The sequence below is a fragment of the Phasianus colchicus genome, chromosome 8 (assembly GCF_987193195.1).
Source record: "Phasianus colchicus chromosome 8, bPhaCol1.hap1.1, whole genome shotgun sequence".
NCBI classification, from domain to species: domain Eukaryota; kingdom Metazoa; phylum Chordata; class Aves; order Galliformes; family Phasianidae; genus Phasianus; species Phasianus colchicus.
The window spans coordinates 5,737,674-5,761,631 of NC_143443.1; the positions used below are offsets into that span (position 1 = coordinate 5,737,674).

General features: G+C 44.1%; 2 protein-coding genes across 2 annotated transcripts in view; one reads left to right on the forward strand and one right to left on the reverse strand.

Annotated features, from left to right (window-relative positions):
- LOC116234795 (cadherin-related family member 1) overlaps nt 1–12,661 on the forward strand; it is a 33,409-nt gene extending 20,748 nt beyond the window's left edge. The window contains exons 13-17 of the mRNA XM_031602572.2: nt 587–751; nt 2,461–2,528; nt 4,895–5,123; nt 5,981–6,235; nt 11,080–12,661. Coding sequence (XP_031458432.2) covers nt 587–751; nt 2,461–2,528; nt 4,895–5,123; nt 5,981–6,235; nt 11,080–11,631 — 1,269 coding nt within the window. The 3' untranslated portion in view covers nt 11,632–12,661. The remainder of the gene's footprint in view (nt 1–586; nt 752–2,460; nt 2,529–4,894; nt 5,124–5,980; nt 6,236–11,079) is intronic.
- Nucleotides 12,662–16,292: 3,631 nt separating this feature from the next.
- Nucleotides 16,293–20,445, reverse strand: LRIT2 (leucine rich repeat, Ig-like and transmembrane domains 2). Its single transcript, XM_031602563.2, has 3 exons — nt 20,333–20,445; nt 19,136–19,917; nt 16,293–17,110 (listed from the first exon to the last, which is right to left on the reverse strand). The coding sequence occupies exons 1-3, from the start codon at nt 20,443–20,445 to the stop codon at nt 16,293–16,295; spliced, it is 1,713 nt and encodes a 570-aa protein (XP_031458423.2).
- Between the last annotated feature and the right edge of the window lie 3,513 nt (nt 20,446–23,958).

Consider the following 23,958-nt stretch of genomic DNA (forward strand, 5'->3'; position numbering starts at 1 on the left):
CCAAAGATGATTTCACTGCAGATACTAGAATTCAGTTACAGCACCACATGCATCATAAGCAGTAAGGTTTTATCTGTGTGCTGATCTAGGAGCTGATTGCTCACATGCAGGTTCGGTGATTTCTGACTCTACTTTCAAAAATTTATTTTGCTAGAACACCATCTGAGTCTCCCAAGTTTGCAGAGACACGGCAACAAGCTCTCCTTTGAGAACATACATGCCCCGAGGTAATTCGAGCAATCTTTCAGGTTGTATGTCTTCAGGAATCCAGTTGCTGTTTATTCCCAGCCATTACACCTGTTTACATAGTAGGAACAGTTCCAAAAGATGATGCTGAGATGGCCTTCTCCCCACCTACTTCAACCTCTCGCTCCAAGCCCCGTCACCTGTGGGTGTCGCAGCCTTCCTCCAACTCACGGGGAAGAGGAGCTCCCACAGCCCTCAGCTCAGGAGCTGCACAAAGCGGGCAGGAGCTCTGTGACAGCAACCCTTCTCTGCAGTCTGAAGCTCAAAGCTTCCACTAGGATGTTCCTTTAAGAAGTAATAATATGTGCTTTGTAGTCGTTTTCTGTTTCTTTTTCTGTAGCTTCTTGCAATAGAGGTGAACACACCAGAGAAATTCAGCTCGACGGCTGACGTAGCGATACGCCTGCTGGATACCAATGACAATGTCCCAAAGTTCTCCTCTGATTACTATATTGCCAGGATCCCCGAGAACTCTCCAGGGGGCTCAAATGTAGTTGCTGTAACTGTAAGTTTTACTCACTTGTAAATAAATGTTCTCTTTTCTAGCTATTTGTGCAGACAGCTCGAAGGCCTTAAAAATTATAAAATCATGGAATTGTTTGAGTTGGAAGGGATCCTAAAAAGGCCAGCTTGCCATTTAACTTCTGGATTCAGCTCCAGTTTCTTTCCAGAATCGACAAGATAATAACAAATTTTTAAAACATTAATTAATTAATATTTTTCAAATATATATCAATATTGTTGAACTGTTTTTCAGAACAACAAATTTTATTTATTTATTTATTTGTTTTTGTTTGAATTAAAGACCATCTGCTTTTAAGACAAATCGCGTGATCAGTGAGTACTAGGAAAGCCCCAGTCAAATCCGTGTCCAGTGGGAATATTTGGTTATGGCTAAGAGGAATTACATTTACTGGATTTGCTTGCTTAAGTACGAGTAAAAAGAAAATAAAGATGGCTGTTTAGTGGGTATTCATCTCATCTTCCTGGGAAGAGTCTAGCTGCTCCATGCCTAACTAACAGTCTAACAAGTCACCTTAACTCCATACACCACTACATTTGCAGCAAGAAAAGTAAGCAATTCCACACGGTGTATAACAACAACGACGAAAAAATTATAAAAAGCTTGCAAAAGAAGCAAAACTAACTATTCTGAGCCAAGGTGAACAGGACAACATAGCTGAAGATTCCACGTGAAGTTTATTTTCAAGTGGCACCAACTCAGTGCCTGCCCTGTTTTCATAAATATATTTCACAAAGCGAGATTCGCTGGATAAAGAGAATCCCGCACATGCAGAATGTTTTACAAAAAGGTAGTAGGTCCGAGAATAGACTTAACAAAATTGTGAGGTGAGAGAAGCCGACAAGCTTAAAACACTTACCAGCAAGGCAGTTAGTTAGGTAGGAATCAAACACACGATTCCAGTTTTCAAAAGAAGTAACAAATATTTACAACAGGAAGAGGAATGAGCCACTGCCAGGAGTTCCGATGGCCAGGTACAATGGTTTAACAAAGTTATGAAAGAAAAGTGACTCAGGGGAATCGCTGTCGCTAAATCAGTAGCTTCCCTAATCTTGAGACAGCAAGCCAGCAAGAATCCAGAACAAAGACATCATCTGACGTAGTCTCTGCATTATTAAAAGTGATTATTAAGTATAACTTGAAAGAACTTGAAATGTTTGTTATGCATTACTTTAAACTGAATCAATTAAATAAGCAGACTAAAAAAAAAAAAAAAAAATCCTCTGGATAAAGTAAATTATTTTGACCAGAGAATCTGCATTAATATTTAAGTGATAATTGGGAAGGCTTGGCAGCGGGCAATTTGTGCCATTGAGATCGACGTCGTGGCTCGTGAAGGAAGGATGCGCTAAATATCAATGAATAGAGCCATCTAGCGGCTTGCCTCCGGCACCAGCCCAGCCGGGAGACCGGCGGCATCTTCGCTGCCTCCCTGGGAACATTCCTTTGGCATTTCTTTGTGCCAATGGAGAACTTTTCCCTGCGTTAAAAAATCATCATCATCACCATCATCATCATGTATAAATGACAGTTTTCGAGGTGCACAACTGTTAATGTGACTTCCCCCCAAAAATGTTCTGGCGTAAGGAGGGAAAAGTCTTTTCATTGTTAAGTGACTTGTTTTTAAAGGAAAAATGAACATATTTCTTTTCGCAATTTAAGAATATGGCTGTCTGTCTTCTACTTTTAAGGCTACAGATCCAGACTCTGGGCTTTGGGGAGAAGTCAAGTACTCTATCTATGGAACGGGAGCAGATCTGTAAGTAAAAAAAAAAAAAAGAAAATTAAGTGACATATGAGCAGACTATTAAAATACATTTGGAAGAGAAATGAGAGATGTTGGTCTAGTTGTGAAAAGTCCATTCTAGAGGGGGGGGGGGAGGGTGGAGGGAGAGGGGAATTCCTTGCTCTCTAGCTTCCCTTTCCGTGTAGCTGTACAAATAGTTGTTTCAACTCCTGTCGAAATAAATCAAAGAAATCAACACTTTCAAAGGTATAAACCTGAACTTTGAAGGCCAACTGTATTGAGTGTTCAAGGCATCTTATATATTTAAAAGTTATAGCCCTACATCAGGGAAGAATGGAATTTGATCTTTATTTGATGGTGTAATGATCTCTAGTTCCCTTTCCCTGCCTCTGGGAAGTACGGGGTAAGACCATTCCAATACGTTGGTTTTGCCCACGCTGTTCCCATCCCAGTGATTGCTCTGGTCTGTTGGCTGGGGCTCCTAACCTTGCCTAGCATCAGCAGTCTGTCACAGATATCATTGCTGGAAGCTGCATCTCCTGAACAGCCTGGAAAAGAACGAACTGTTGAGGCACTCATCCCCGCAATCCGTTTTTCTCCAGGCTTTATCCCCTGGAGTTAGAGCTGAACTCCTCTTGTTAGGGTGAAAGCCATTTAGAAGACATTGTCAAAGTCCAAAATCCAAGATGCTAAGGGTGAACCTGTTCTGTAGCCAGAAAGGTACACATATGGGAGCATTTCCAGGATGGATTATTTTGATCTACTCAATAAGTCCTTAAGCTAGCTGCATAAAGGCAAGCAGGCAGAGGTCATGTCATAGAGGCAGACTTCTCCGGTTTAAAATGTAACAGCTGGTGCAACAAAGCTTGTTAAGGTTTCTGACAAAGGATTTAGAAAAAGATGTAGGTACTACTTTCTTCTGCTTGGAGTTGTGAGGGTGTTCAGACTTACTGTTCTTACTCTATCAAATTATCAAATGAGCAAATTAAGATATCAAGACTTTTTTCTGTTCTTAAATATGTTTTGGGTTTTTTTTTTTTTTCTTTTGTTTTTGTTTTGCTTGTGTCAGGCTGGCATGGCTCTCCAAGGCTGGACTGATTTTAAGTTTTGGACCTGCAGATCCACTGAATGCACAGATTTGAGATTTTCAATTAGGAACATGTTTTTGTTTTTTTCCTTTTACGGCAGCACAAATGCAGTTATGTAGGCAGAAAAGCGATTTTTACTTGAGTAAGAGGAGTGTTGTTAGCCGTTGAAGACATAATCATTACATCAGCGCTATTCCCTCCAAACTGACTCTGGGAGTGGGGTACATTGCTGCAATATCTTCACTTCTCTGTGCTTCTGTTCTTCCATTAAGATGGGGATAGCGAGGGTCCTCTCTACGAGGTTTCATTGGGCTGGGCATTAAGAGGGCACTCAGCATAGGCACCGACTGCTACCAAGAGTATGCACAGCTCTTTCCACCTCTGGGTCTAGTATTTGTGTTTAACAGATAAGTGGAAACAATTGATGAATCTCGGTTATTAGCTACTTGTTTTATAATCACTCTCAGTCGCACTCACATTTGTAGTACAGAAAACGTTTTGTCATTCTTTACATTAATTAAAGGGTATATAAAACCTTCTATTTGTTAAAAACCCTGCTGTTTGGAGCCTACATTGGCAGTCCATTTACAAATGACAGCGTGTTAGTATCTTCTCTATAAATCCAAGCTTTTGCTTGTCACTTTTGACAGTGTCACAGTAATTACAATTTTATAGAATTGAACTTGCTACAGATAAGTCTGAACACCCACTCCATGCCAGTGCCAGTCTGTGGAAAAGTGATTATTTTTGGAAGAAATAATTTGGCCTGCAGTTTTGCAGATTTGAGAACAGTCATTTTTCTCACCCATTCTAAGAAGAAAAGAGCTTAAAAATGGTATGCAGCAAACTTCCATTAGCTATCAAGAATACATCAATCAGTCTTAATTTATTTAGAGCATGATTTAATACACTGCACTTCTTATAAACTGAAGGAATAGGCAATTCCTTTATGTTTTAATGCAAAGAAATTATTCTGGGAGAAGGCCAACGCGGTGAGCATTTACTCGGGACAAAGTCTATAACAGAAAATGCAGCTGAAATGACATGAACAGTGAATAGAAAAACACCAAACACTGGTTGTTTTGTGACTTCCAGACCTAAAGAGAAGCAGAAGGAATGATTCAGAAACATTAATCTGGCATGAGGCTGGTGAACTATGTTAATCTTTGGGGCACAGCATTTCAGTGTTTAGAACGCACCTTTACTCTAGACTACAAATATACACTAAGCAACAACAACAACAACAACAACAAAAAACCACCCATAAGTCTCTCAATGCTTCTTTTCCAGGTTCCTAATCCACCCATCAACGGGTATAATTTACACCCAGCCCTGGGCTGTATTAGATGCTGAAGTGAACTCAAAGTATAATTTCTACGTGAAAGCAGAGGACACAGATGGGAAATACAGCTTGGCTGAAGTGTTTATCACTGTGCTAGATGTCAATGACCACTCTCCAGAATTCAATGAAAACATCCAGGAAAAGACGATGATCATCGGGTCACCAGTGAAGATAGAGGTGAGAAACAACGTAGTGTGTCACAAAGCATGCAGTTTATTGCTCAGGGATCATCATGACGAATGCCTGAAAGTTGCCTTTTCCTGAGGCTTTACTCTTCACATCCATTTATATGTAACAAATGCATTACAGCATGGAAAAATAATATTTACAGACTGCTGAAAAGGAGAAATAAAATTCTATCGGTAAAAGATATGGTTCTATTACAGCATTTGAACCATTAGCTGGTGGAGAATCTTGAATTATACAGTGATCATAAGAAACTCAACTTACTTAACATTCTTGTGGTGCTACTGTGCTCTTTCCCTTCGTTTTGCAGAACTGTACATAGTGATCCAGTGCAGAATGGGGGTTAAAAATAATTGCAGTAGCAATTCACAGGCGAAGGAGCAGAATATTCTATGTTACACCTATTTGAACTTATATAGTCAAGCCTGAATATGCAACACTTAGCATGAATAGAATAAATATTACAGCACAAGACTTAAGGCACCTATAAAGTGCATGGAGCTAATCCCATTGTTCTCTATTCACTTCAGCTTTTGTCCACAACACTGCGTGAGATAGTCCCTAGCAATGGACCATTTGCATTCTACAGTTTTTCCTGTTCTTTCCTCTAATCTCAAATAGATATCATTTACAGAATGCTACGTTGCTAGTGCTGATGTTTTTCACAAGTAAATATAGCACAGCTGATGTCAGGAAAGGATAATTTGTTTCCAAGGCCAAACTTAAACAGACCAGTAATTTCACTGCATGGATATTACCAGAAGTTAATGCTCAGAAACTTCTGAAGTTTTGTCATTGGGCAAAGACACAAGCACTGTCATCTCTGTTCTCTACACTTTCCTTACCAGGCTATAGATCAAGATGCAGAAGAACCAAACAACATTGTGGATTATTCCATCATGCAAGCAGATCCAGCCAATGTGTTTGATATAGACCAAAGCACGGGGGAAATCAAGCTGAAGTCCTATATCCGTTCCCTGGACATCATCCACAATATTACAAAGAACAAAGACTGCGTGTGGTCACTGGTGGTGCAAGCCAAAGACCGAGGCTCCCCGTCCTTCAGTACCACAGCAGTTCTGAAGATTGATATCACAGAGGAGGTAAGAAAACATTTTAGAAAAATTCTTAGGCGGGAAGATTCTTGAGAGGCACCAAAGTGTAGCTATTACTTGTTTCATTTCCAAGACAGCTTTAAAAACAGTTCAGGAATTGAAATCATCAGGAAAAATTTTTGCCTGCAACTGCTTCTCCTTTCTTTGGTAGCACAGAACGTTCCACAGCCACAAATGTAGAAGGTATTTTGGTCAGAAAAACTGCAATGGTACAAAGGTAGGAGCATAACGTGACTGGGATCTAGAATAGAACAGTTTCAGTTGAAATGGACCACAAAGATCATTGAGTCCAACTGTCTGTCATAGTGCTGTGAGACTGACCGAGCATTAAAGCATTATCAAAATGCCTCCCAAACACACACAGGAAGCCTGTTTCAGTGTCTAACTACCATCTCGGTAATGAAGTTTTTCTAACGTCCAATCTGAGCCTCCCCTGATGCAGCTTTGAGCCATTCACATGCATCCCGCCACTAGATAGCTGGGAGGAAATAACACCTCCCTCTCTACTTCCTCTCCTCAGAAAGTTGTAGAGAGCATTAGGTTCACCTCTTAACCTCCCCTTCTTCAAGTTTAACTATCTAGTGTTGTCAATTCTTGTTATATGACATGCCATCCAGTCCTCCAATTATGAGTTTCTTGCATTTGATTGTTAGGGACAGGTGAAAATTAAGGACTATAGATTCCTGAGATGCTTCTTGAGAATGCTGACTGCCAAATCTCTCATCTTTTGTTCAAGCTCAAAAAAAGAAAATACTTTTCTCCTACAAAAAGAGACTGAAAAGGGGCTGGGGACAGAGTGAGATATGTCAGAACATTTTTGCAAATCAAAATTAGTGGTGTAGGAATAGCGAGGAAACTTTACGGATTTTTGTTAAGTATATAGAAATTTGAATATGAGTTTTGTAATTTCAGTATTATTAGCAGACAAAGGAGATGACTCTAAAAGATAGAACACATAGGTTGTCTTTCTCATTACCGTCTACGAAAGAACAGGGAGTAATTTATGGTGAGCAGTGCATGCTTACGTGATTATTATTTATTGCTACTTGCTGTGTTTTTAAGTAGTCACCAGCAAAGAGAAAATGGGCTTTAATATGGATGAAATCAACATCATTAGCCACTGGACCAGGCACAGACTGGGTAAACATACAAATCTCTTCTTACACACAACACCTTCTCTTTTTTCTTTGGTAAAGATGCAACCAGATGATTTTTTTCTGTTTTCTCAGTCTCCTTTTTTTCCACTGATATTCCTTATCAGGTGGATTTATATCACACTCCTTGTTTATGCTTCAGAGCTCGCTGGAAGCTAAGTTTCAGTGGAGAGCATTTCTGCTCATCAACAAGGTAAACTGAGTACCAAATGTGCAGGAAGAGCTCCCCATCCCTGCTCTCGTCACCAACCCACCAAGGCTGCAGCACTGGGGCTCCGTAGGGGCTGAGGTACAGGGCTGAGGGGTGATGAGGGGAGTGAGAGAGCCCCACGCTTCCTCTGCTGGGGGGAGATGACATATATCTGAGCTGAGTTTTCCAGCATCTACACTTGTGAATGAAGGATATCTGGAAGGAAAAAGGGAGTATCTAGTGCTTTGGAATTAAGAGTTCCTTGGATTTCTTTCTAATGTGTGAAGCAAAATAAGCACCTGATGTAAAGAAGGTATCTCCTACAACAGCCCGTCTCTGTTTCCTTTCCACCCAGCACAAAGTGAGGGAGACTCTGTCCCAGTAAACTGTAAAGGAGAAGCAGAGAGGGCTCTGAGGACATGGACACCTCACAAACACAGCTATTCTTTCTTCCCATGCTCTTCTCCCTGCCGAGTTCTAACACATAAGCTGAAATAGCAACAGCATCCTCCTTCTTCAGTTGAGGAGGTCTCTTCAGCAGGATCTGGAGTACTAATCTGATGAAACATCTGTCCTCTGCAAACTTCTGTACGTTTCTCCACTACTTCTTTCACTGCATGCAGTGATTTAACAAAGCACTCACAAATTTCATCTTCCACTTGAGTGATGTATCACGGCAGTGTAGAAGGCTCCTGCTCACTCCCTGTGCCCCAGACACTTCATGTTTACTACTAGCACTTGGTGAAGGAAACGGGCTCTTGGTTTAGGGACACCGTGTGTTCTCTATCTCTCTGACTGTTACGAATGTCCATTTCCTCCCTCTGTGCTCCAGCTGAAAAAAGGTTCTTTTAGTTAGCTGTCTGGAACTCATTCATGTATTACTGATTCTGGATAAGAAAGGTATTTTTGAGTGTATTCTCTAAGGGATTCCTTGCAGTGTTAATCACGCCAAGCAACAGGAATATTTTCTGATTAACATTTACCAGTGCAATTAACGCAAGGCTGCGCCCTTCAAGATGGATGCCTTGTGGTTAAGTTCAGCAGTATTGCACATCAAAAGGACCTTTTGTTCTTGGAACAATACAGCGATGAAAAACTCCAGAGGTCTTTTAATTTAACTGAGTTTCATTTTAGGGAAATTGGTGTTGAATAGCATCTGTTAGCCTCCTATCCTTTTTCAACAGAGTAAGAAGCATATGCTGAAAAAGCTATGCTTTTTTCACCCTTACATCACACCAAGATATATTCCTGCTGCCCAAGATTTTCACGGGTAGCAGCTGATCCTGAAGATTGGCCTGATGGGGGATCCCGTTGCCTCCTCTTTGCAGCCCTGCAAGGATATGGGGGTATTTATTTACGGCTTTCTGGGGACTGAAGCTTAAGTCCACATTTAGACAGCTTAATCTGTGATACTTTTGGTTCTTAATAGCTTTGGCCACTGGTTTAGACTTCTAAACATAGCTGGTGAGTCTTAGTTTTAGATGCCCCTGATAGAAAGTTTCAACAAATACCGTCTTTGAATTAATGTGCGTATTTCCTCTTTTCCCGTACTCTGTGACCATCCCTGAAATAAGACTAGATTTAATCTGAGGAAGAACTCAAGAACTGAAAAGGTGGCAGTGGACTCCTCAGAACCAGCTGGTTGGTTTTACACACCCATCTGCTCAAGTTGACACAACCTGACTTGGGCTCTTAACAGCTTTGCCCGCTTACTTAAGCTTCTAAATATAGCCGATGAGCCATAGCGGCTCTCATGGCTGAAAGCTCAACCACATGCTCCTCCTGTTGGGTCCTGCTTCTGGTTGTGCTGCCCACTCATTCTGCTCTCAGCAACCCACGCACTATGATGGGCTTTTGAGATGCTGCCACGTGTGTGCACATTGTGATGTGTGACCACTGCAAACTGTTGTGGTAGAAGAGTGAAAACCAAAGGAAATAAGTCACAAGTTCAGTAACAAAAATGCATCAAGTTCAGTAACAAAAAGAGGCATGGACATCCTGTTTGGTTAATTCAGGTTTTGAACTGTAATCTTGTCCCAGGAGCAGAATTCTGGTTTCTCAAAACTGATATACAGCTAACTCCAGACTTCTATCATGGTTCTGTGGCTGTCTAGTTGTTCCCAACTCTTTGCTGGGCCGGTTCTCATTATAGCCATCTGACACAATTTATGTACACAATATCCAGGTAAAACAGAATGGCGAAGCCCTGACAGTCATGGGCTGCTCGGTTTTTGTTTTCTAGCTAAGCTCTGTTGCTGATTAAATAAAGGAAACACTCTTTGCACAGCAAAACAACGAAAATTTCTCCCTACCTTTAAAGTAAGATGGACCATGACTTTCAATAGCATTTCCTTGCCCATTTCTCTTTAGCAATCAGAAATATATAGGATATGGGAATAGTGGTCTCAGAGGTAGTTTATGAAAATACAGAAGTGAAGACACATAGCTTTCTTTATTTTCCATGTTTCACACACATTTTACCCTACTTCCCTAATTGTATTTATAATAGGTGCTCACCTCTTTAAAGTATAACTGTGTTTGGGTTGACCGTTTCTCTTATTTTTGACGTTTCCAGATCAAGTCCAGGGTAAAAACCTATATTTTAGGCCTCAAGAAGCGTCCATGGACGATATTTGGAATTTGCATGAGTGGCGTCCTTTCCACCATTTCTGTAACAATGGTGATCTCCACCATCATGTACTGGAAAAGTGTGAAAAGATCCAAGCTCCACCCGCAGGGCAAAATCCGCAAAATTATACGGGGACCGCCAAGACGCACACTGTGCTAAGCTGCAAAGTGAACTGGTCATTCATTTGTCCTTAATATGCCATATGTAGCTTACGTTTTTGCTTATTTCTTTTAAAAACAAAGCTCTTTAGTACTACTCACTTCCCCTACCTCAAAGAGTTTTGTTATGTCTGTAAAAGAGTACTTGAAAACAGAATGCAGCGCATATCTGCTAATTACTCATTTATATACTGTAATTTCATAAAGAAAAGTTTTTTCTTAATCTTTTTAATGCCATATTCAGTAATAGTCCTGTAAAGTGCATCACTGTATCACCCGTGGCTGCTCTTGAAAGACCATTTTCTAATCATAAACCTATATCTTGTTTAGCGCTATTATTCCTAGGAAATTAATTCTGCAATACAGTGCAACAATACTGCTGCAGTTCCCAGAGCCAATTATTGTCTTGCTCAGTTCTTGCAAGTTAAGCGAATGCTAAGTGATACACAGGAGCCTACCCTAATCTGGCAGTACTGCTCCTGCACATACTCGCGTTTCGTGGCCATCCATCTCACAGTACTGCAGCATTTGCCCAGGCTCTAAATTGCCCAAAGCTGGATTGGCTCTTTGACTCTCCCTTTTCATTAGAGACAACTTCCAATAGTGATCCCTGCTCAATACATATTTTGGACAAATGAAATTTCTAGGTCACTGTCTGTCCCACAGAGTAAGTCATGTGTTTTCTTTGTACTCTTTTACAGACTCTTCACAAAGGGCCTATGGCCGCCTTTTTGATGCAAACTAAAGATAACCCCATGAAAGCCTTAGGAGTGCTAGCTGGTGTCATGGGCATAATGGTGCTGATAACTATCATGATCTCTACTGCCATGTTCTGGCGCAATAAGCGGTCCAACAAAATCATGCCGGTGAGAAGGATCATAAAAAAGAGACAGACCCAGCAGTCCCGCACGGTGAGGATGGAGTGGCTGAAGTTCAAGAGGCCTAGTAATGCCGCAGAGAAGTTTGTCGTTGAGGAAGATGCCAAGAGCCTGCAGAACGAGAACAGCAACAACAACGTCCAGGCAGCCCCAGTGCCCCCAGCCGCTCCCTTGCCCCCACCGCCCCCCGCCCTGGCCGCCAGCGGGAACACCGCAGTGTGGCGGGTGCCAACTGTGTCCGGCTCCCTCACTCCCAAGTTCATCAACAAGCAGCTGAAGAAGAGAGGTCATAGCAGCGCCCACAACGCCCTGGTGTCAGAGCTCAAAATGAAGTTTGAGAAGAGAAATGCAGCTATGGGTGAGCCACATATCTAGGTCACGTCTAGGTGCTCTCGGCAGCCCCGGGGACTGTGGGTTGTGGCTGCACAAGGGTATGTTATGTGCCGTGGTCTTCCCCGTGTCTGTCAATACCCGTGAACTGAGAGCAGCTTCTCGCTGTGATAGCCGCCCCTCACCTTCCAGAAGCATTATGTGCTGTGGAGTCGTCCCACCTGTATCAAACGTTGTGGTCTGTGCACGGTTAGGACTGCCGTTCCTTCATCCCATATCCCCGCGCTGGTTCCACCCTGCAGCTGTCTAACCAGGGTGCTCCGTATGCTCTTGCGCCAACCAGAGCCTCCCAAAGTGAGCAGGACTTTGGGCTGCCCCTGTTCCAGAGGCTCTTAGCCAGCACTCTGCAGATGCCACTTCTGATTAGGTATGGCAGGTGGAGCTGAGGCATCCAAAAACCCATCACTTCAAAACCCATAATCAGTTCAGAAGGCATTGTTCTGGCTGCGGCACCAGGGGCGGTGTGCAGGTCTCCTTCTGCAGCAGCTCACAGAACACTGAGAGCAAGTTGTGCGTAGGTGAGACCTGTCTTCAGGCATGATGTGCAGTGCAGCAGCTGGTGGAATTATGTGCTAATGGCGACAGCATCCTGCGTTCGTCCTGCGTGCAGGCTTGGAAAAGTTCTTCATTGTCCTGCAGCTTATGCTGGACTTTGCCAGAGCATATTGGCATAATCATTCTGCTCTGAGATTGCCAGCTAACCTGAGGATGGGAGGACAGCTGGGGCAGGATGCAAGCACAAGAATTCGGTAGCAGTGCTCACCTGATACTGCCTCCTGACCACATCCCCTAATGAGAGGCAAGCCGGCAGAAGGATGTGATTAAAGCAGTGGGGAAAATAAGGCAAAGCCAAAGCAAAAATGATATCTGAAAAATAGAAACAAAGTGCTGGAAAGTCATATATGTCAGTCAGGGATGTGTCTAGAAAGATTATTTGGTTCTGTACAATGCTAGCAGGGGGCTTGGAGAACAGATTTTATCATCTCTACCAGCTTGCTCCAGGGACTGGAGACTGTAAAAGGAGGTTCCATAAAATATTCTGGTTTGTACTAGCAGTGTTTTGCCTGAATTATGCAGCAGATAACTGGAAACACTTTTTTTTTCCTGTTATGTGACAGTAAAAAGGCACTGGAGGCAGAGCAGATTTTTACTGGGTCTACCTTAGTTTCTATGTCACGCTTGTCTCTGAGGAAGTGTTTTAAGCTGGACCTGGGGAGAAGGCAGCACGCACTGGTCTGACTGGGGAGAAGCACCCTGTGCCCACACTCCTGCCCCTTAAGGCAGCATCGCCAGCTGCCTTAGGTTGGCTGTCATGGACGGACACCATGAACATCAAGATGGGGAGCAAACCCTAAGTGACAGAATGCTGTGTTAATCCAAAGGGGCTGTGAAGCTTCTCAAACAACTGCTTTGAGTCCTTTCAGCTGGACCAGCAGCCTGGCCCCTCGGGGGCTCCTCTCCCCTCACTCCATTAGCTGATCTACTTCTTTCATTTGCACCAGGACTTCATCACCATGAGGAGCTAGCATGTTGAACAAGAAATTACCCACTTACCAGAAACAATCCCATGTTTTTTAACTTCTATTCACTCCAGTTCACCATACCATGTTCTTGGCACCAGTGGACTGATCCAGGAGCAGCAGAGAGGAGCCATGGTGCCCAGTGCTGCTCTGCCAGTGGGCCCAAGCTTGTGGGGAGAGTACAGGGCTGGGTTCCAGGACGTTCCTGTGCCTCAGGCTCACTGGGAGCGCGATGCAGTGGGCCTTGCTCCCAGATTGTGCTGGAGAGGTACAGCTGCTCAGACCCCATGTAGATCAGGGACTGAAAACTGCAGAGCAGCAAGGAACAGCAGTCTACCTGGTTTTGTGGGGGAACACAAAATAATATACATTCACTCATGAACGCACTTCTCTGAAGCAGTTCCTGCGTTTGGGGCTGCACAGGGAGCTGTGTGAGAAACGATGTGGCTGTAAACCTTTTTAAGGAGTCCTCTAAGGACACTTTAATCTGAGTGTGATGCCTGGAGCCAGAAAAGCCACAGACCCTCAGTGGAGAGATGGATGCTCAGCAGGGAGGAGCAACCCTTGCTGGTACCACACTACCTTTCCCACTGTACCCTTCATCACTCCTGTCATCCAGCTTTCCTTCAGGACCCGCTGCCCATCCCTCCTCTTAGCTTCAGGCCCCTGCATCACACACTACGTCTTCATCCTCTGGCCAAGGCCATTTGAGAAAGGGGAGACGCAGCCTCATTGCCATTGCTCAGCCCCGGTCCCACGGCCACAGCCCCACACGTGCTCCTTTCTCTGGCTTGTGTCTCCTCCAGGCTCTGCAATGCTTCATGGGACACCAAAACCTTGTGATGTATCCTGTGTTCCACTCTTTTCCCAGTGTTGTGTTGAAGCCAGTATTCAATGTTTATTCTCCATGAGGAAAGCCTATAACAACCATTCAATTAAGTGAGATATAATTAAGTGAGATTTAGCAGGAATTATAGGCTTATAGTCTTAGAGATTATATTTAAGAAGGAATAAAAATGTTTTATTATGATGTTGTGAGACTTTTCCAGTTACTCTGTATTTCAACTTCAGAAAATTTTTTAATAAATAACAAAAAATATATATATTGAAAACTTCTCACAGTGTGTTTCTTCTCATGGTGTTTCCACTGACAGAGATGTCTGTATGCTTCTTGTTTGTGTGCTGCATGACCAGGATGGCTTCCTAGGCCGGCTGCGTGACCCCTGCTGGGCAGCTTTTGTGGGACAGCAGTGCCCCTCCTTTGGGGCACATTGGTAGAGGGGCCTGAAACCACTGCCCTTCTCAGCACAGCCAGGTCAGGAGGCCCAGCCCTGCCCCTCGCTGCTCAGCACTCTGGTTTCTTTGTGATTTGTAATGACAAAAGAACAGAAAGGAAGCAGAGAACACTACACATTCCAAAAACCAGTCATGTTTATTACATTAATACTAAGACAAGACTAAGAAGCCCCTTCAGGTATGACAACAAAAGTCAGCATTGACAAAGCACGTCTGTGTTTAGGAGCCATGCAGGTGGAGGTGCTGCACAGGGAAATGGGGCCTGAGTTTGAACAGCACAAAACATACACAGCCTAGCTTTGGTCACCCACACACAGCTAGAAGCCAAACTGACACATGCTGAAGCTCACGTTAGCTTTTTTTTCCTCCAACTATAGCCACAGTCTCTATTCTGATTTGGTTTTGGCTTTGGGGTTTTTTTTGTTTGTTTGTTTTGTTTTGTGACTAAGTCTACAGTAACCAGTAGAACAAGGGCTGTGGTTCTGCCAGCCACATAATTTGGTTTTACTGGAAATCACAAGGTCAAAAAAAAAAAAAAAGAAGATGAGTCATGTGTCCTCAGACCCTCTCCAAAAATGCAGTTGCTCTGCAAGCCTGGGCCAGTAGCTCCCACATGCATATTTGGGTGTTTAGGTTTTTTTGCCTCTAGCAAGAAGGCGAGCGCTGGCCGTAAAGCAGCAGGAGAGACCGGTGGTGCATCCTTGTCTGGGGTGGGGGCCTGGCTGCTGCCCAGACTCACAACACTCACAGCAACTAAAGCCCTACAGTCAAGGCCATACCCGCAAAGTGTAGGCAGCCAATGTCCAAATGGCAAGGGTCAGGCCAAGTATCCCCATCACCTTCCCACATCACCCCCACAGCCACTGCCACAAGCCTTCCTGGGGAAGTTGAGAGAGGTGGTGGTGAGAATAGAAAGGGAAACGGTGTTTGAGTATTTGTCCACAAAAACCAAGCTGTTCATTCACCAGCTCTTGTTCTCAGTATTAAAAAATAAATTAATTCACACAACACTTGTGTAACAAAAGGCATTAGATATGCAAGTTTTTGTTATGCAAAAGCATGGCTATGCAGGAAACTAAACTGCTCATCTAAGACACATGTTTTAGACACAAGTAAATATTCCCTCCCTCTGTATTACATACAGCATTTCCATCAGAAAACAAGTAAAACCCTGCACTGCTGCCACATTATGCTGGTTCACAGGAGTAAGAAAATAAACAAGGGAAAATTCAAAACAAACAAAAAAGCACTCCAAACCACACCCGCACCTTCTTACTTTTCCACTTGGCAGCCAACAGAAGTCCACACCTGGCACAGGGCGGAGCTGAAACCAACCTCCATGCCTACCATCTCCTGGGTGGGAAAAATAAAGAAATAATAACAAAAATACTTAAAAAAAAAAAAAAAAAAAAAAAGATGTTTATGTGAAAAAGAGCAGGCAGCTCTGGCCTGTTGCTGCACGTGCTTCTACTGAGCTGTAGGGTCTGTGGTTCTGTTACTGTTTGTTTCTTTGCATGCCAGATTGAAGCAGTCACACCATGGCTTTAAAACATTTCTTAAGAAATGACTGCAAAATATTTTTGCTATGTTGTTTGTTAGGTTGATTGAGTGCAACTCAATGTGTGTCTGTGTGCCAATGCATGTTGCTCTGTGGCAGTGCTGGGCAGCCTGGGGTGCTGGGGTTCATGCCCCACAGTCCACCGAGCTCACTGGAGATCCTGGCTGTACACCCCACCATGCCCCACATCTGTGCCACATGGGGAAAGCCAGCAAGATGGAGACTATTCATCAGGCCATGCAGCCACAGATACGTTCGGGGCGGGGGCTGTGCTAATAGAGGTCAGCGCTGTTCCTGTGGGGCAGCCGGGCTTTGCCGGGGCGCTCGGGTTCCTCGCGTGCTGGGGGCCGCCGAGCACCACGGCCGCCATCAGGACGGCAGAGTCCATCCTGACTGCCACCAGGCAGGCTGTCCAGTGTGCTCTCCTTGCTGCCAGCACCCGGCTGCTTGTCTCCACGGCGGCGGCGGGGCCAGGCAGCGGGGCAGCGGGCCAGGCAGCCGGGACGGGCCTCGGCGGTGCAGGCGTACATGCCGGCGGGCACAGCCAACACCATGGCGCAGACGATGACAACAATGTGGATGAGCTTCTCGCGCTGCTCCAGCTGGCTGACGTCGCTGCCTGTTACAAAGACAACACACTGGCCCTTGCGGGGCGCTTGGTTGCGGACGGCCACGCAGACTTCATACTTGGTGGCGGGCAGCAGGTCGGTCACCGAATAGGTGTTGACACCAGGGCCAATATAGATGGCGTCCTTCTGAGCGGTGTCGTAGCGGCCCACCAACAGCGTGTACCAGATCTCCCCCGGCTCTGCCACTGCTGCCGCTGCAAACCACTCCAGGGTGATGCCGTAGACTGTCTGCTTGGCAATACGCACCTCCACATGGGCGCCTGGCTCAACTGGGGCGGCAGCAGCCCAGCCTGGCTGCGTGGCAAAGGCTGGTGAGGTACCCACATGCAGCATGATGGCCACCGAGGCGTTGCCCAAGAAATTGGCGGCTGTGCAGGTGTAGTTGCCTGCGTCTGCAGGCCTCACAGCCGGGATCAGCAGGTCAGAACGGACGGTCTCCTCGCTGATGGGCTGAGTAGAAACTGCAGGGCAGAAAGAAGCTGTGTCACTGTCTTGATTAGTGATACTGTAGCCCTGAGACCACTTCAGAACAGAGTGGAGGTTAAGGAGTCAAGCAGCTCCAGCCTGTCCTGGGGAAAAGGCAACTGGAGCGTGGCCCTGCCAGCCAAAAGAGCCAACCCAGTCCTGGGGCCGTCGGTCACAGCACAGCTAGCTGGTTGAAAGAAGTGACCGGCCCACTGCACTCAGCATTGGTGCAGCCTCACCTCCAAGTACTACCTGCAGCTTACGGCACTACAGTACAAGAAAGATATAATAGCAATATGTTGTGTCCAAAGTAAGGCAATGGATACTGGAAGGACTGAAATGCATGACTTCCGTGGAGCAGCTGAGGTCCCTTAGCTCACTCAGTGTAAAGAAGAGTGTAAGGACCCTCACTGGCCTCACAAGGGGAGCAGAGAGGCACGTACTGCCCTCAGCTCTTTGGTAACAACAGGATGCGAAGTAAGGGCTTACAGCTGCATCAGGGAAGGGTCAGATGGCAGGAAAAGGCTCTCCACTGAGGGGCTGGTCAAGCACTGGAACACTCTTGAGGCAGTGTTCTCAGCATCAAGCATTCTGGAGCTCGACAACTGTTGGGACAACGCTCTAAGTTACATGGTTTAACTCTTAGCTTGCCCTGTGTGGAGTGACAAGATGGACTCAATGATCTTTGTGGGTGCTTTCCAGTTCAGGATATTCAGTGAACCTACCCTGAGAGGGACATGTTAATGAGCAGACCCTAAATGCCACAGGGCACTCAAGCACTGGAGGCAGGGCACTGGAGGTGGCCTAGCCCACCAATGCACCATCTGCCCTCCATACGTCCAGGCTGCAAGAAAGCAGAGAGGGCTCTCTAGTTCAAACATGTGCTGCATCCTCCACTGGACTGGAAGTTGAAAAATTCCATTCCCAAGAGGCTCTGGCCCAAAAAAGAGGCACATGAGGCCAAGGAAGGGCTGAGCTGGACGCAAAATGCAATTTTAGTAACCCTATGAACTAACCCATCATCTACGCAAACATGGGCACATTAGTAAGAAAAACCTGTGTGTAATTAATCCAGCATGTGCTCACAGAAAGATGCAAAAGTGCTGCTAAAATGCTGAAATAAATCAAACATCAGACCAAGATTAAGGGCAAATGCTGCCTTACTTAGATAACAGGATCGTTAGGGCTACACACAACCTGCACAGGGGCTGTGTGTCTTTTTAGCTTTGAACGTATGAAAATAGCAACTTGCCCTGTTGAAGGCTGGTAACAAAAATAGCTGTGAGGGAGGGATTGCATGAGGCCAGCTGGACAGAGAGGAAGGGAAAAGGTCTCCTAGTATGAAGTCCTCAGCAAAGCAGATAAATTAGCGGGGTTTATGCAGAACAACAGCATTCATTTTGGTTATAGAGTGAGAGTGGACAGTGTCTAGTGATGTGGCTTCAAGGATTTGTGGATTGCATTGATATTTCCTGAGAAAATATATGGGAATAGTCTACAAGTGAGTACGTGTTCAAACATGTAAACACATATATAAATATATAATTATATAATTATATACAGAGAGATATATGTATAGAGAATGTGGATATGGAGGCTATATATGTATATATAGACATATCTAGTCACACACACCTATGTACTTATATAACGTACGTATATTATGCAGTACACATTATATATTTATATGCATGCCTAGATAACTGCACATTTAATATATATGCGTGGCTATGCGAGGTACTATTCTTATATGGAGAGAGCTCTTATATCATTTGCCATGATGGAAAGGCTACTAATAAAAATCCACATGTCATTAAATAATTTTGGAACCTGTTCCTTTCATCTTTGACCAATTTCTTACATGAAGTGTGATAATTAAGATTGCGTGGATTCTTTTGCAACCACAATGACAGTGATGCAACAAAGAGGCAGGGAACTGGTGTGGTGACTAGATGGCCTGAGGGACTATGTCAGCAGAGTAGCGAAACATAAATACAAAAAAAAAGCTTTGCTGTGTTTACCATTAAATGCCCGTAGAAGTTTGAGTGCATAGGTCCACCAGACGGCCGGGGCAGGGCTGGCTTGAACAAAGCAGGTCAGGGTGATGTTCAGCCCCACTGGGACTGTCAGATTGGTGTCAAGGGCTGAAGTTTGCGGCTTCATGCAGCTGTTGAGCTCCACTTCATGAAAAAACTTCCCTGCTCTGAATTTCGGGCTTGAGCAAGTTAAATAAGAATTCATCAGAATAATAGGAGGACCAACTGACTTGATAAACTGGACAAATCCCCTCAGGCGGCAGTCACAAATCCACGGGTTGTCGTGGAGGGCCAGCACAACGTTGGAAATAGCTTCTCCCTGCCCTGCCACCCTCTGGCTTCTCTGGTAGATAGGCCAGCTGTAGAAGACATCCCTGGATATGACAGTAAGCTGATTTGAGGATAGATCTAAATAGGTCAGGTTGGGCAGATAGCGGAGCGCGTGTTCTGGAAGGACATCCAGCCGGTTGTGCTTCAGGTCCAGAATTTTCAGAGCTGGGGTGTCTTGAAATGCTGTCCATGGCACTGAACTTAATTTGTTCCCTTGCAAGCGCAGCTCCTTCAGAGCCAGCAGGTACTCCAGGCTCTTCATGTGCATCACCGTGATGTTGTTGAAATTGAGCCAGAGATATTCCAAGGCACTAACGTTCGCAAATGACCCGCGAGGCAATTCTGTTAGGTGAGAGTTTTCTATTCTAATTTTTCTAATGTCTTGAGGGATGCTTTCAGGAATCTTCCTCAGCAGTGCAGACATGCAGAGTAAACTCCTGAGGAGGAAACAAGAAAATTCTTTAGGTCGCATACTACTTTCTGGCTAACAAATCAGTTCCCTACATAGGTCTGCAAGCACATGAAGAATTAACAAGCGTTGCTTTCACGGCATGCAGAAGCAGTGTATCCATCCTTCAGTTCAGTTTTACACCATCTTTCCCACTAAGAATACTATTAAAATAATTTTTAAAAAGCATTAAAAAATGTTACACGTGCATGTCAAGGAAATAAAAGAGATCTCATAATTATATCTTCAAGATGGTAATGTGCAGTATTAGTTACAGCAAAGGCATACCATGAGGCCACTTGGTTTTGGTCCTCATCACAACAACAAATATGTATAGGAATATATATAGAGAAATCTCTGAGCTTCTTCACTGATGCTACAGCTAAGTTAACTAGCTCTCTTACCTTCCAAAACTGTCTTGAGAACAAGAGCATCCTGTGACACAAGATGAAAAAGAAGGGTTTATCTTGTGGAAGGCCACAAGAAGAAGAAAAATGTGATGAATAGTAAGGTCCATATTCTCCTTTAAGACAGCACTGTGCAGGGTGTTCACCAAACATGCCAACAGCCTCCAAGAAGCAAATCCTATTATCTGTAATCTTCCTTGACGCAGAAATAAATCCTGCTGGGGACCCAAGCCTAAAGAAGACATGTAGTATGGTTCAAGCCTATTGCGAAGGGCTAAAAATCACCCCTGGGCCGCCTCTTACTTAGGCATGGGTATGACAGATTTGCTTGGATGGCAATATAAAGCTCAACAGGTTCCTGAAGCTGAAAACTCTTCTGATCCCAAGTAGTTAACCAGGCCTATTTATGTTTTTTTTTTGTTTGTTTGTTTGTTTTAAAATAAGTCTGCTTCAGTCTCCTGTATTTTAATGGCATTCATCAAGGCCTAAAACCACAATAAGGGCCAGACCTCCCAGTTGTGATTTGGCAGCACATAGTGCTGATTGTACAAACCATCAGGCTCCAAAACCTCCTCACAGCTCATCGCAGGGTGCACTATTACACGTGGTGGGCAAGAAAGCTACTCTGCCATTCTGTCACTGAAACTGGACACTAGTTCTCCAGTGAAACAACTACCTAAATATATATATATATATATATATATATATATATATATTTTTTTTTTTTTTCCCCTCATTGTCTCCATTCTTACACAATGGCAATGAAAACAGCAACACAGGTACAGCCAGTCCATGGACTTCCCTGAGAAAAGACTGGTTTTAACATTCATCTACGTTGTACAAAATATAAAATTTCAGTGCTATTGCAATATTTTAAGTTCTCAGGCTTCCTAAGTAAGTGTGCCAATTGCTCTTTGGCCCCTTGAAAAACTCAGTCTAAATAATTTCATTTCAATATATATATATTTTTTTAACCCAAAGCCAGCAGTTTTCAGTTCTGATTTCCAAGCAGCACTGTGTTCTCTTGGGGCCATCTAGCGTGCTTGAACTTCATTACAGCCTGCTGGATGCAGCAGCCATCAGAAAAGGGCTTAACCTCAGTACCAATACGTATGAAGCTGGGTCACAAATCGAGATTAGCCTGAACCTACTTAACCTCCAACCTGCGGACCAGGATAGAAAAATATTTATAGCACAAAAGCTTAGAACCATACTTGTCTTTTGGGGCACGTGCGCTAGCGTAGCTGCTGTAAGCCTCCAGAAGACATAGGGCTCATTCTGTAGATTTTAAATCAGCAGGTACTTTGATTTTAAGGCTAATCAGAAAAACAAACTGATGGAGAACATTGAGGAATGCTGCTGGGTTTTGTGACTGCTTCCAGCTCACAAGGGGCAGGCTGCAATTAGTGGCCCCACTGGGCTGCCACTGCTGTCTATGCCTAGCAGCTAACCACAGCCATATGGGCATGATATTTTTAGCAAAAAAAATGCACATTACTTACCATGATGTCGTACTTGGTGGTATTTCAACAAGTACCCTGCATTCTAATATGTCATTAGCAAGACATGACATGAAAGAGAAAGGTTGCTGATCTAGTAGTGTGCAGGGACAGCAGCTACTAGCCCCCACCTGACTGTGGTGGCTGCAGGGACATCACTGAGGGGTTCTTACAGTGTGGAACCAGCACAGACCCTGAAAGCCAACATAGGTGCTCCTTATTCCCTATTAGTATGGCTTAAGTGGCAAAGTGGTCACGGGTCAGTGGGGCTTGCTGGCTGGACCAGGAGGGCTGAAGGAGTCACACAGGCAGCAGCGATGAGAAGTTGTGTCACACGGTGGTCTCAGCCATGGGAACAAGACTCCATGGGCTTACTTTGTGTAGGCATGAGCATCCTGGAAAGCAAACACCACAGGCACCTGTGCTTGCAGTCCTGTCCTGTAGTCTGCCATCAAAATAACTCCTAATGGAACAATGTTATTATAATTTATAGTAATAATTTTGTAATTTTACAATTTATTATAGCTGCTGATAATATTACATGATAATAATAGTAGTAACATACATACCAAAAAAGAGTTGGGCATCAGGAACAAGACTACGTGCGCTGCAGAAGCCACTAGGGAAACACTTTCACACGAGGCAAAAAAAAAAAAAAAAAAAATGTCTTAATGGCACTCATTTGAAAAAAAAATGCTCATTTCATGAGCCACCAAAGTTCAACCTCCAATACAGCTGGTTGATGAGAAGTTCTGGTTGTTTTCTTGGTTCCACTTCTCCCAGTCCCACCTATTTCCTATGAGGCTGAGAAACGGCCTTTCAAGCAGAGCTGTCTGCCGGTACCACGGGCCAATACATTGGCTGTTCTAAAGTTGATATTTATTTGCTACTTGAGAGACCATTTAAATATTCCCAAATATTTCCCAAAATTCCCAAGTGTACTCAGAAGGTTCAGTATTAACCTGAGGAACTACTGAGGAATTCTATATCAAAATAAGATGAATTGATGGGGAGAGAGTAACCACACTATACGGCAGAGACTGGGAGGGGAAGAAAGAGTATACATCCTGCAAACAGTGTTAGCCAAAGCCTTTATGTTTATGCTCCCTACTGGAGTGGGATTTTGTCGTGTCTTCAATTCAGCCGAGTTTATTCGTGCCTGTAAATTTAATGGTCACTTTTGTGGCAGCAGATGTCCACTCAGTTCAGCTGCTCTTTACCGTCATGTGGCATCATGATTGAAGCCAAAATGCAGAACAAGCTGTCTAAAACCCAAGCTGTCAAAATAAATTTCAATAGAGAGATTGTATGCTAATCCACGGGAAGTGGAGTTTAAGAGATCACGCTCATTGCCAAAGCAAATGCTGAAGGGAAGCCCCTCGCATGCCTCCAGCAACAGAAAGGGATCCAAACTGTTGTCTTGAAACGATGGACACATGCATTTGCAAGAAATCAAGTTGAGGCCAATGCTTTACAATTAGAGGCCTTTTACCAGGGTTATCACAGCTAGAAATCCCTGCTAGGGAGGGCAAATGAGGTGAAGGCTGCAATTGGGTATTTCAGACACGGTGCATCTAACACCAAATGGCACAGGGCTGAAAAAGCAGCTTTTTAAAAGAGGACAGTGATGTGAAAAGGAAGAGGTAAATTCTTTCACGAACCTTCAGCAGCAGCTATAGAAACCTGCAAAACTTTCCCCATTTTCTCAGTAACCCAACACCCCTGGCAGCATCCCTCTGGGATTCCTGGCACAGCACTGACCTTAGCAGGTCCCGCAGAGGGCGGGCAATGAGGCCACCAGCCCCCCAATACATTTAAATCACTTTATGGAAATGAGGTGGCTATCAGCCAGTACATTATTCTGCACCTGTGGAATTTTTATGCATATGTTCCACTGAAAACATTTGCAGGGACTTCGTAGTTCAGAGCACATACTATTCTTTTTCTGGATCTGCTCATCAGACAACCTGGGCACTTCTGAACATGCTTGCAAAACCATTTTTCAAAGCCATAACCTTCTTTTTTACTTTTCTTCTAATGCACATCAACTACTTGCAGTACTCCTTCTTTTTAATCACTTTTGTCATATTATTTCCTCTGTATTCTGCTCAGTTCTTTCATTTT

Excerpts from the sequence above, each read along its gene's own strand:
- LRIT2 (XM_031602563.2), bottom strand. The coding sequence starts at position 20,445 with ATGGACCTTACTATTCATCACATTTTTCTTCTTCTTGTGGCCTTCCAC. Across the intron at positions 19,918-20,332 it reads TCTCAAGACAGTTTTGGAAG|GAGTTTACTCTGCATGTCTG; the intron begins GTAAGAGAGCTA and ends TTTCCTCCTCAG. Across the intron at positions 17,111-19,135 it reads ACTTCTACGGGCATTTAATG|TTTCTACTCAGCCCATCAGC; the intron begins GTAAACACAGCA and ends TCTGCCCTGCAG.